Source organism: Lepidochelys kempii, chromosome 25, assembly GCF_965140265.1.
Source record: "Lepidochelys kempii isolate rLepKem1 chromosome 25, rLepKem1.hap2, whole genome shotgun sequence".
NCBI classification, from domain to species: domain Eukaryota; kingdom Metazoa; phylum Chordata; order Testudines; family Cheloniidae; genus Lepidochelys; species Lepidochelys kempii.
Genome location: NC_133280.1, coordinates 16350817 through 16363642, shown reverse-complemented (window position 1 = coordinate 16363642; position 12826 = coordinate 16350817). Strand labels below are relative to the sequence as shown.

General features: G+C 52.4%; 1 protein-coding gene across 11 annotated transcripts in view; it reads left to right on the top strand.

The window, feature by feature from the left end:
* Window positions 1-12826, top strand: part of MAST3 (microtubule associated serine/threonine kinase 3) — a 69565-nt gene that overhangs the window by 15686 nt on the left and 41053 nt on the right. For 2 of the 11 annotated variants that reach the window (XM_073324487.1, XM_073324481.1), the window contains exon 1: window positions 9540-9727. The exons of 8 other annotated variants lie outside the window; for them this stretch is intronic. In XM_073324487.1, the coding sequence (XP_073180588.1) occupies window positions 9642-9727 (86 nt within the window). In that variant the 5' untranslated portion in view covers window positions 9540-9641. Of the gene's footprint in view, window positions 1-7347; window positions 7496-9539; window positions 9728-12826 lie in introns of those variants that run through there. One more of the 11 variants, XM_073324483.1, reaches the window with a different exon arrangement.

Sequence of the window (12826 nt, the reverse complement as noted above, 5' to 3'; positions counted from 1 at the left end):
GGTGTGGGAGGAGGTTCTGCGCTGGGGCAGGGGGTTGGGGTGAGGGCTGTGGGGTAGGGCTGGGGATGAGAGGTTTGGGGGGGCTCAGAGTCGGGGCAAGGGGTTGGGGTGCAGGGGGGTGTGAGGGCTCTGGCCTGAGGGTGTGGGCTCTGGGGTGGGGCCGGGGATGAGGGTTTTGGGGTGCAGGAGCGGCCTCTGGCTCAGGGCAGGGGCTTGGGCGGGGGCTTACCTCCAGCGGCTCCCAGTCAGCGGCACGGCGGAGGGGCTGAGGCAGCATGCCGTAATGTCAGCATGGCCAACTCGGGCGAACCTGAGACTGAGCCTCTGGCCATGGGCTGCCCTGCCCTCGGGTCCCTGTTTTCTGGGATTGAAAGTTCTCTGGTTTCAGGGTGGCCAAAAAGGGCGGAGAAGCAGGGAATGGCCAGTGGTGGGAAGGGAGCTTGCAGGCTCAGGGCTTGAGAGGCTGCGTTTTTCCTTTGCAGTCTAATAAAGAGGCACTTTCCTCACTGAGCATCAGGCTGGGAATGAGAAGACAGCGTCCTGGGCAGGCCGAAGATCCATGTTTCTCATGAGGTCAGATCTGGTGGCAGCAGAGACGAGGGTCTCAAAACCTTATAGCTGCGCTGGGTACTTGTTTACAGCTAACGGGAACACTGTGTGCGTGTACCCACTCTGCTCTGTGTTTGCGTGTGACTTTATTCTGTGCATCCTGGTGTACACACCCTATCCCAAAGTGCTTTGCTGAATTGATGCGTTTACCGAGTCTAACTAAGGACAGGTGGGAAAGAGGGAGAGAGGTTTGGGGCAGGGCCAAAGAGAATGGGGCTGTGTTCGGCTGAGATCTGCTGGGGATCAGAGACGTAGGGAGGTTGATCCAGATGAAGCCTGCTCCTGCCCCAGTGATGGTGATTGCTGAGTGAACAGAGTGCGGGAGGAGGGGCATGGAGAGACACAAGATCCAGAAGGTGTAGCTGTGGTGGTGAGGTGGGTAGGACCCTGGATCCTGCACACACTGGATGGAGTATGGGGTGCTGGCCCGGGGCAGGCCTTAGTGAATGGCTGGTCTGCACCAGGAGGCTGCATGTGTGTATCTGTTACACTTGGTGTTATCCTTTTCCAGACAAACCTATTGTGATCCCCAAATCTGGATTCTCTGAGATCAGCCCAAGGGCCTGGTTCACTGCCTAGGCATTAGGACCAGGGCTCTGAAGCCCCTCCCAAAAGGCGTCTCTCCTACGTTACAGGGGCAGGTACCTGGAGCCAGTGGCACTAACCTGCGAAGAGGGTCTGAGTGGCACAAGGCATGCCATGTCACAAGGGAATCAGCCGAAAGGCTCATGTTTCTTCTCACCAGGATGTTAGCCCGGTTCTGGAACCCTTCGATTCCTTCCTCTCCCATTAATTAGACTTGAGTGCATATTGAGCGCAGTCAGTTTGCTCTGTGTGCTTATTTGTGCTTGTGTGTGCCATGACTGCGTGTGTGTGTGGCTGTGCAGACTCCATGTATGCGCCCAACCAGCCCAGCATATGGTGCTGATAAACCAGAGGCTAGAGACTTTTTTTGGTTGGGTGCATTTTTACATGCGCAAAGGTGGGGGGTCCATAATGCTTTGCTCTCTCATGGTCCAGCAGAGGGAGTTCTGCTGGCTTGCACCACCCAGCATCTATCTGGGGAGCTGGGAATTGACTTGCCATTTTCCTCCTGGAGGAGTCTCCCAACCTGTAAATCCAACCCCCCAGCTGTGGACTGACTCTTCTCTTGGGAAGAGCAGGTCTGGGAGTGCAGGGAGCCCTCAGAACATCCTAAGAAAGAAAAATTCGAAGCCTTCCCCAAGCTGAACCCAGGAGAGACCCTGGGGTGCTGGTGGCTGGTCGATTGACTGTGAGCTTCTAAGTGGTTTGTGTTTCTCCATTAGTAAGCTGGCAGTAGGGGCACCAAGGTCTAAAGGGATGAGCTGCCATATTACAGAGAAGGAATTCATTGAGGTAACTGCACAGAAACAGTCAAACTAAGAATCACCTCTTCTCTGCTGAGCTTAATTATCCTGCTAGAGAGTTTGATTCTGCTTCATCATGGCCCAGAATTATGCAGGTTCTTTCTCCCGTAGTTATTGTTCTTTCCAGAGGGGAAAAGATGCACTAAACCAAACCACACTGGGGAGATGCTGCAGTGCCGCAAAGCTCATTCCAGATGTCGGTCGCAGTTGGGGACAGATGTGTGCATTCAATATCTCTCCAATTTCAGAATACACTGCAGGGAGGTGGGGACTCACAGACTTACGGTCAGAGGGGACCATCGTGATCAGCTAGTCTGACCCCCCACACATTGCAGCCACGGAACCTCACCCACCCACCCACCCACCCCTGCAGTAGACCCCTAACCCCTGGCCGAGTTCCTGAAGTCCTCAAATCATGGTTAAAGACTTGAAGTTACGGAAAATCCACCATTTACACTAGTTCAAACCTGCAAGTGACCTATTCCCCATGCTGCTGAAGAAGGCAAAAAGTGTTGCTTTCCTGAGTGAAACTTCTATAGGAATAGAATCCTGGGGTGGCAGGTGCTTGTTTTTGAGGATTTTTTTGCTGATGTTTAGTTCTTAGGCCTGTTTGGTTTCATTCTTATACAGGTAGGATTATGAGACCAAATTATCTTAAATCGGTGGGGTTGCACCTGTTTACTCAGACAGAAAATTTGGCCTAGGTAATCTGCAAGCAAGATAGTAGTTCCAGAATGATTCTTCAGTGTTTCAGGCCACGAGCCTGACCTTTCATGGCCAGAGAGAACTCCCTTTAAAGTCTCTGCCCTGCTCTACGCTGCAGAATTAGGTAGATGGAAGGCAGCTTATGTCGACCTAACTCTGTAAATGACTACACCAAAATTTCTCTTCCACCAACAAAACTTGCCTGCTATATTGACTTAAGAACTCCACCTCCATGAGAGGTGTAGAGTCAATGTCGATGTAGTTAGGGCAACATGGTGAGAATGTAGACACTGCATTGCTTACATTGACTATTGCTGGCTTTCAGCAGCCGTCCCACAATGCCCTGCACCGACTGGTGCAAGCGCTGCTGGTGAGGACATGCTCTGCCGATGCAAGGAGCAAAGTGTAGACGCACACAAGTAATGTAATTGCTGTGGCGGCTGTATGACGACATAAATTAGGTCAATTTAATTTTTGTAGTGTAGACATGGCCTCTGTGCCTACAGAGATTCAAACCATGCTGGAAGCTCTCTAGAGAACCTCTGACACTTAACTGCTCCTGTTCACACTTTCCAGATACTTGCCCTGTTTGCTGCAATGTTTTGGTTTTACAGTTGCCGTTTAAAAGGCTTTAGACTGTGCTTTTCAGGCAGCTGTTGTACACTTTCTGAAAACGTGATAACAAGCAATTTACACTTGTGATCACTTAGCACCTGCCCTACTAATCAAGCCAGGAGAGGAATTAAAACATAGGGGGATTATATCTCTAGGTTTTTCCTTTCCCTGTTGCAGACTTTCCAATGTTACAGAGATCTCTCTTGATGAATATAAATGCCTGAGAGAATTCTCCACCACAACAAGTATGTGATACTGTGCCCAGAAGTGGCTGTACAAGACAGGGTGAGTACAGGAGGTCTCTGATGATAAGTCTAGAAACAAAATGACCCCGCCAGCCAGTCAGCAACCAGTTTAATCATAAATATAGCAAGAGTTGTCTAAACTGCACTTTGCAGGGCATGAATGGCTGCGGCATGGAATCTGTCTGGTCTCTCTGGCCGTGGGAAAACAGCAAGCCTACAAATCTTTTTTCTTTTTTCTGACCTCCACTGTAATCATCAGATTCATGGGTCTCAGGAAGGACATTTATTTTGCATACAAAAAGAAACTTTCTGGGCATGACGATAAAATAGCCACTTGCTTTCTGCACAAAGGCGGGGCCGTGTTTAGCAAGGGTTGGCCTGGGCTGCAGAAGGGCAGGCTCTAGACATGTCTACGCTAGGGGAATTCTGTAAAGATTGCTAAAGCCAACTCAGTGCCACAAATGTTCGCACAGCTGCCTGGGAGCCCAGTGTGGATGGCTCTGAGTAGGGCTAGATTATATGGTGCTTAAAACTCTGGCTGGTTATGTAGAATCTTCTGAAGGACATGAACAGGTGTTAGCAATGGTGGGAGATTCTTGCAAAATCTCCCCAGTGTAGATAAGGCTTAGGAGCCATGTTTTCACAGTGTGGGAGGACTCCCTTTTCTAGGTGCAATTTAATCCAGGTACAGTACTTGATCCTCTAGCTACCTAATTGCAGGGGAAAGAGTGGTGGTTGGAAATTTACTTTGAAGGTTTTTGCAAAAAGAAAAGGAGGACTTGTGGCATCTTAGAGATTAACCAATTTATTTGAGCATAAGCTTTCATGAGCTACAGCTCACTTCATCGGATGCATTCAGTGGAAAATGCAGTGAGGATATTTTATACACACAGACCATGAAAAAATGGGTGTTTATCACTTCAAAAGGTTTTCTCTCCCCCCACCCCACTCTCCTGCTGGTAATAGCTTATCTAAAGTGATCACTCTCCTTACAATGTGTATGATAATCAAGGTGGGCCATTTCCAGCACAAATCCAGGGTTTAACAAGAACGTCTGAGGAACGGTGGGGTGGCAGGGTAGGAAAAATCAAGGGGAAATAGGTTACCTTGCATAACGACTTAGCCAGTCCCAGTCTCCATTCAAGCCTAAATTAATTGTTATTGAAGTTAATTGAAATTGAAAGTTTTGTCCTCCTTGAATCCAGCCCTTGGGCAACATACATAAAAAAAAAGGCAAGCTGAAGGCCATAAGAACGGCCACAGTGGGTCAGCCCAAAGGTCCATCTAGCCCAGTATCCTGTCTTCTAACAGTGGCAATGCCAGGAGCTTCACAGGGAATGAACAGAACAGGGACTCATCAAGTGATCCATCCCCTGTGACCCATTCCCAGCTTCCGGCAAACAGAGGCTAGGGGCACTTCAGAGCATGGTTTTGGATCTCCCAGCCGGAAGCTGGTCAGATCATCATGTCCTAGTTGTTCGCCACTAATAAAAACCATCCGATGCTTTCCCAGTGTGACTGCGGAAAACACATTGCTGGCCCTTAGGAACATGTCAGTTGCAGATGCTCCTTTGTGCATTCCAGCTCTAACTGCAGCACCAGGAAGAGTGAACTAGAGGAAGTTGTCATGGTGACGCAGTGCTTCTGGCACAAAGGATCTTGCTGGAAGCATAGTGATGACTGGGTGGGGGAGGTGGCTTGCATTGTACAGACACAGTGTGGCTGAGCTATGGATGTCTTGGCAGCCTTCAGAATGCCCTTGCTTTAATGACTGTGTCTCTTATTGTTTGCATTAATTAGGCTGCACCCATACTATCTTTTGCTGTGATCTTGTCAGCTCTCCAATGAAGCAGGGCTGGGCCTAGTTAGTACTTGCATGGAACCCTCCAAAGCACCCAGGTTCAAGTGTGTATTTCCCTTTCCTGCAGTCATGAACAGATGCTCCAACATGCAAAGTGCTGGTGGGGGTGCTGTTTTGGGGATAAGATGTAAACTGCGGTCTTGGCCACTCAGAAAAAAGAAAAGGAGGATTTGTGGCACCTTAGAGACGAACACATGTATTTGAGCATAAGCTTTCATGAGCTACAGCTCTCTTCAAATAAATTGGTTCGTCTCTAAGGTGCCACAAGTCCTCCTTTTCTTTTTGCTGATACAGACTAACATGGCTGCTACTCTAAACCTAAAGATTCAGAGGCACTCTTGGTAATTGTTGTGTGCTGGGTAAATTCCAGCATGAGTAATTGCTTCCTGCCTCCCTAAATCCCCTGTGTCATTTTCCTTGGCTATGGTATTCATCTTCATTTCCTGTCCTGAAAAGTTGTGTAGTGTTGCTCTGTGTTGTTAAACGGGTGCTGTGTCCTGTTCTGGAGGAAACTGCTTGTCAGTCCGGGGCAAAGTAATACCTATAGGCCCTGATCCTGCAGTGATGTCGGCATAGGTGGATTCGAGCTTGCTCAGAGCACCAGTGGGGCCGTGGACAAGCAATGGGGTCTGTCCATGTGGTCAAGCCCGTCAGGAGAAATTTGGGGCCCTGGTGCATCGTGTTCACTGCAACCACTTTCATCTTCACCACAGTCAGATATTTTGGGGGCCCTCCTAAGTGTGGGGTTCCAATACAGTTGTCCCCCTTTCTCCCCATTTCTTCAGCTCTGCATGTGGGTCACACTGCAGAGTCCAGTCCATGGTTTGTAAAATGCACTGAGAGATCCGTCTGGCTGAAAAGCACTGGACACTCTTAATGATTAGTTATTAATAATTATTCAAGATTATTCAGACACCGATATTGTGTGGGATTGGGAAGAAGTGGATTTCTCATTATTGTAGCTATAAGAAAGCTGAGATTGGGTCCAGGTTTCTCTCTCAATTTAGATTTCTAGGTACTAAACTCCTGGTTGTGTAGGAGCTAAACTGTAACAAAGGAAGAGACTGGAGGCTACAAGTGTTAATTGTAAAAAGGGAACGGTTGGAACGGACAAGACTCGTAACTGGAGAGCCAGACTCGCTTGGCACTAAGCTTCACTGTCACGCTGATCTCTGCCAGCAGGGCTGAGTTTGGCTTGTTGCATGGGGATTGTGATCATCTCACGGGTGAACTGCAACAAGAGCAGTGGGAAATTCACGGCTTTCTGGAGGGCTTGTCTAAACACAGAAGTGGCACCCCGTTAACCGTGCCAGTGTAGGTAAAGCAGAACAGCTCCCTAGTGCAGACAGCATATTCCCTCTATGCTAATATAAGCCCCTTTTTACTGGCATAACTGTGTCCACACAGGGACTGCACCAGTATCTCTATTCCACACCTCTAGCCATAGTCACAGACTGGTACAAACGCTGTGTGTAGACCAGGCCTAAGAAAAGAACGTGCAAAATCTGTAACGTGCTGGCTGGAGCTCTTCTGCCAAGGAAGGAAGAAGCTAGGCACATTTTTGCAACGTTAAGACACTCACGCTATGTGACCACAGAGCGGAAAAGCCTCCTGCTCTTGCCCAACCCAGTTCCCTCGCTGTGGAGGGGATTGCTTTCCTGTGGCTCTGGGGTTCTGTTCCCGCAACAACCCTTTTGCTTAATGCCTCCTTCACTGAGCAGACATGTGCTTAAAGGAAGCTTTTCATCCCTGGCAAGCCCAAAACAACAGAACATTTATGCAAACAGCAGTTTAACTTTCTTGTAACTTTTGGTCTCCTCCTCCTACCTTAGTGTTGAAGATCCTTCAGTTGGCCCAGATGGGCCGGCTTCTCCTGTGGGATTGCCTGCTGCGTTGAGTGTTACATCAGACGGTTGCTGTGGAGACAACTGGGGTGCCGCAGATTCAGTATTAATTAGGACTTTCAGGAGAGGAAAAAGGGAGATTGGGATTAAATTCTCTCTCTCCCAAGTATCTTCACTGGCTAAAATCCAGGCCCATGCTGGGGCCAGCTGAGACTGCGTGCAATTCCTGTGGGTGAGATGATTCCAATTCCTCGATTGTTTTGATGTGTTTGTGGTCAATGATGCTTCAAATGACATTTTGGTTGTGTTTGTATCATGTCCCCTGCACTGAGGGGCTGAGGTGGACACTGAACGGTAGAGATACGAATGTTATAGGCAAGGCAGCAGAAACACCTGTGCTTAAGGTTCCTTAACATGACCTGTTCTAAGTTTTCTAACCCTTTTTCAGTTGCTTATAACTTTAGCAAACTGTTTAAGTTGAAATTTTCCAGGCTTGGTCTCTGCTTCAAGTTGAATTTTTTGTTTTAAGGTTTTTGAAGTTTTGGTCAGTTGTTTTAGAGAACAAGGTTAGTGGAAAATAGGGCTCCGTGTGATAGACCAGTGCCCTTTGGAGCCGCTGGAAAGCCTTCCATTGGGTTCAGTGGGAGTTGGCACACCCTAATGGGCCAGGATTTTCAGATGGGCCCAGTATCCACAAATGGGCCCAGATTTTCAGGAGCTCCCACTGAGAACAGTAGGCATAGAGTGTTTTTGAAAATCTGGCCCTCGAAGGCAGCACGTGGTTGCCCGGGCGGTCTTCATTCTGCCGTTTCCTAACTGGAGTGCTTGACTTTTTTGCACTTGTGGCGGTTTTCCTGTCCCATGGTAGTTTGTCTGGAATTAATGTCTGTCTGTCAGGCGGGAAGGGCCCTCTTTTGCAGGGTGTCTGCTGGTCCTTGCTGCACAGGGCTCTGTGGCAGAGATGTGCAGGGGAGCTGCATGGAGGCTGTAAAATCTGAATGCACCCTGCTGGGATTTCAGTGGATTTCCACTAGGCCCCGCTGCTGCCTGGGCCTGGCCAATGTGACGAGCGCTGCTTGGCTTTGCCATGGTACGTCTACAAAGGTCTGTATTTATATGTGGCTTAGACAGCAGGAAATACCCAAACGCCACACAGTGACCATGACAACTGCTCTGGCCCTGCACACACCCCAGCAAGGTGTCTACAGCCCGTGGGGCAGGATGGGTGCGGGGTTCGCAGACAGCGCCTCCAGTGACCCCACTTGCCAGCACCCCCCTTCCACAGCCCCAGGGGCAGTGTAGCCCCTCCTGGGTGGCTGGAGCGGCAAGCATGTTACCTGGGGGCTGGGAAAGGAAGGGGGGATTAGATCAGCCTGGGGGCAGGAAGGGGGCCGATGGGGGGTGTGGGAGGGAGGCTCTGGAGGGGCTCGGAGGGGGGCAGGCTGCGGCGGGGGGGTGGGGGAGGCAGGCTCGGAGGGGGGTGGGGCAGGCTCTGATGCGGGGAGGGAGGCTGGCTGGCTCCAGGGGGGACAGGCTTTGGCGGGGGGGCTGGGGGAGGAAGGCTCCGGGAGGCTCGGGGGGGGGGCTCGAGGTGGGGGGGGAGGTAGGCTGCAGGGAGGCTGGGGGGGGCGGGCTCCGATGGGGCTCAGAGCTCGGGGGGGGGTAGGCTCCAGGGAGGCTGGGGGGGGGCTCCGATGGGGCTCAGAGCTTGGGGGGGGATGGGCTTCGGGGGGGGGAGGTAGGCTCCAGGGAGGCGGGGGGGGGCTCCGATGGGGCTCAGAGCTTGGGGGGGGATGGGCTTCGGGGGGGGAGGTAGGCTCCAGGGAGGCGGGGGGGGGCTCCGATGGGGCTCAGAGCTCGGGGGGGGGGTAGGCTCCAGGGAGGCTGGGGGGGGGCTCCGATGGGGCTCAGAGCTTGGGGGGGGATGGGCTTCGGGGGGGGAGGTAGGCTCCAGGGAGGCAGGGGGGGGCTCTGATGGGGCTCAGAGCTCGGGGGGGGGTAGGCTCCAGGGAGGCTGGGGGGGGGCTCCGATGGGGCTCAGAGCTTGGGGGGGGATGGGCTTCGGGGGGGGGAGGTAGGCTCCAGGGAGGCGGGGGGGGCTCCGATGGGGCTCCGAGCTCGGGGGGGGGATGGGCTCGAGGTGGGGGTGGGGGAAGGTAGGCTCCAGGGAGCCGGGGGGGGCTCCGAGCTCGGGGGGGCGGGCTCCAGGGAGGCTGGGGGCGGGCTCCGCTGCGGGGGGGGGCGGGCTCTGACCGGCCGGGCCCAGCCCCGGGGCGGGAGCGGCCCGCGCGGGGAGGCTGCTGGGCCCGCCGCGCCGCGCTCTGGGGCCGGCTGGGCCCGGCGGAGCGGAGCCGGGAGCCGGCGCCCGGCGGCGATGTCGGACCCGAGCTGCTGGGGCGCGGCGCCGCCCGGCTACCGGGGCCAGCGCGGCCAGGGCGACCTGCTGCAGCGCTCCAAGAGGTGCGGGGGGGCGAGCTGCGGGGGGGGCTCTGTAGGCTGTGGGGGGGTTACATGCAGTGGGGGGGCTCTGTAGGCTGTGGGGGGGTTACATGCAGTGGGGGGGGGGCTCTGTAGGCTGTGGGGGGGTTACATGCAGTGGGGGGGGGCTCTGTAGGCTGTGGGGGGGTTACATGCAGTGGGGGGGGGCTCTGTAGGCAGTGGGGGGTTACATGCAGTGGGGGGGCTCTGTAGGCTGGGGGGGGTTACATGCAGTGGGGGGGCTCTGTAGGCTGTGGGGGGGTTACATGCAGTGGGGGGGGCTCTGTAGGCTGTGGGGGGGTTACATGCAGTGGGGGGGTTACATGCAGTGGGGGGGGCTCTATACACGATGGAGGCTACACATAGGTTCTGGAGTGAGGGGGGGCTGCTGCACCCCCTGGTTTGAAGCGGTTTCCATCAGATCCAGGGTTTACAGTTTGGTCCAATGGCTCTCAGCACCCCCACTGTAAAAACTGTTCCAGCGCCCTGGGGCTACATGGCGGGGGGGGGGAGGCTCTACGCAGTGGGGGGCCTGTATGTGGGGGGTTACATGCAGTGGGGGGGCTATGTGCTGTGATGCGTGTCTGTGACTCAGGATTTGGGGCCCCCTGGTCCTGCCGCCCTGGGGAGAGGATGTTCCAGGTCTCCAGACTCAAGGTCTGGCTCTGGCTGGGCTCCTCTCCTGCTTGGAGCTGCTGAGCTCTGGGCTGGAGGTGAGGGCCAGAGCAGTGGAGGTAATTGCAGGGGGGTTAAAGTCACTTCAGAGAGCCCCAGTGCAGCGGCAGGATGGAGCTCAAGCTGGGGCGTTGTGCTCTGGAAGGGGAGCCACCTCGGAGTCAGGCCAGGCCCCAGCTAAGGAGTCAAGTAGGAGGATTCAGCGGGGGCGGGAGGGGGCATTTGGTCTGTAAGATCTTTGGGGTTTCCCAGGCAAGGCCTTTGCAATCCAGGTCCTGAGCACACTCCAGCTGGGGCTGTGCTAACAACACCAGCGTCTCTGTCCTCATTGTCCAGAACAGATCTCGGTTCTTGGGACAGGAATTCCTGCCCAAAGTAGGCTGGGTTTAAAACTAGCCATTAAAACAGCCATTGCTAGCGAGTTCCTGCCATGCGGATAGGGCCCGAGCAGTGCACTGCTCAGGGCAGGTCAACGCTTAAAATGCTGCGTCAATGCAGCTGCTGCGCTTTAATGAAGACGCTGTACGCCAACACGAGGGGCTCTAGTTAGCCCACCTCCCAGAGAGGCAGTAGCTGTGCTGGAGGGAGGAGAAGCCGTCCCGCTGACACAGCCTGTCTACATCTGGGGTTTGGTCAATATCACTATGTTGCTGAGGGGTGTGGATTTTTCATACCCCTGAGTGATACAGGTCTGTAGTGCAGACCAGACCTCAGTTTTGCAAGTATTACCCGTGTTCTTGCTCTCTCCCCCAGCCAGAAACCAGGCCAGAGCATTTCACCCCTCTCCTACCAAACAGGTCTTGTTCCCAGACCAGGGGAGCTGTGTTTGCCCAGAGCAGCGGCACTAAACAAATGGCTGCTGCTGGGATGGCCGGAGCTCATTTTTTCCAAAAACATTAATCTTTTTCTGTTGTGTATTTTCTGATTGTTCCCAGGACTAGCCTGTGTGAGGGCTGAGTGGCTGCACCGTCTAGTTAGACAAGCTAAAAATGCTTCCCTAAAAACATGGAATCCAGCTTTTATTTAAATTCAAGAGGGTGATTAATCTACTTTTTAAAATGTTTGCTCCCTAAAAAGGGCTCTTATTTATTATTTGCATTATCCTAGTGCCTACGAGCCTTAGTCAGGGGCCGGGACCTGGTGTGCTGGGAGCTGTACAAACACAGAACAAAAAGGGAGTCCCTGCCCCAACAGTCGGAGCATAAGCCAAGAGACATGTGGTTACAGGCAGGGGAGTGCAAGGAAACAATGCAATAATAATGGTCAGGGCGACAGGCAGTGATATCCGCATGCCAGCAGCCTAGCCACTGCCAAGTTGTTTGTAGCATCATGGCAAAGGAGAGCTTTGGGAAGGGGTTTAAGGAGAACAGTGAGGGGGCTTTGAGGGTGTGTACAGGGTGTGAGGGGCAGCCTGGGGGAAAGCACCAAGGCACGTGTTTGAAAATTTAATAAGTGAGCAATGGGGGCAACATTTTGATAGGAGTGAGATTTGAAATCTCTGATTCCACGTTTAATCCAGGAGTGAGTGTCTTTGATATCTTTATATAATGTGAGTATTTAACTCACTTGCACACAGACTGATACACAACTGTAAAACTGCCTTCCTCAGTCTCAAAATGTCAATGCTTTTTATTATAAAGAGGAATAGGAGAGTGTATTTTCTTAGCAAATTCATGGATCCATCCCCTTCTTGGGCCCAATCCTGCAAACCACAGCTTTAAAGACTTTGTCCCTTTGACTCACATGTATAAAACTTAATGAGTGCTTGCAAGTTTGGGGATGAAATGTCACAATTAAATGGCAGGCGGGGGGAAGAAGAATTTCTGGATAAAATGTCAACTTCAGTTGTATTGGTGGGAGTATGAGTGGCACCACTGTATCTTGTATAATAATAATTGTACTCATGGAAGCATATCTGTGAAATGAATGTTCCGTGAAATGACTTTTTAAAAAATACACATAATCAGTGTGATAATCTAAGGAGTCGTGTGCATCCAGCGGAACCTAAAGAGGCCGTAATTCTCCCCAAGGGCTTGGGCAATGCTCTTGTGGTTCATTAGTATTGCTAGAACCCAGAGATGGAATTACAGTGCGGTGTATTTTATAATAGCTAAGAAGCATACAGTGTTGTTTGGTATGATGAAGAGCACTGTAATGTATGAGGAATCCTAGCTTCCTGCCGCGTGGCTGTTGAAATGGCTGGTGCAGAGCTGGAACAGCTCAGCAGAGTAGGATGGAGCAGCCTCTGAGTGATCTTGATTTATCTTGATATTTAACTGACCCTTTCTTCCTGCATGGGTGTCAGACCTGCATGTTGTTGGTGTGACGACAGCACTGCACTCTGACCTCAGCCTCTCTCACAGCAAAACCTGGCTATCGCATCTGAACTCTAGTGTCATGGGCAGA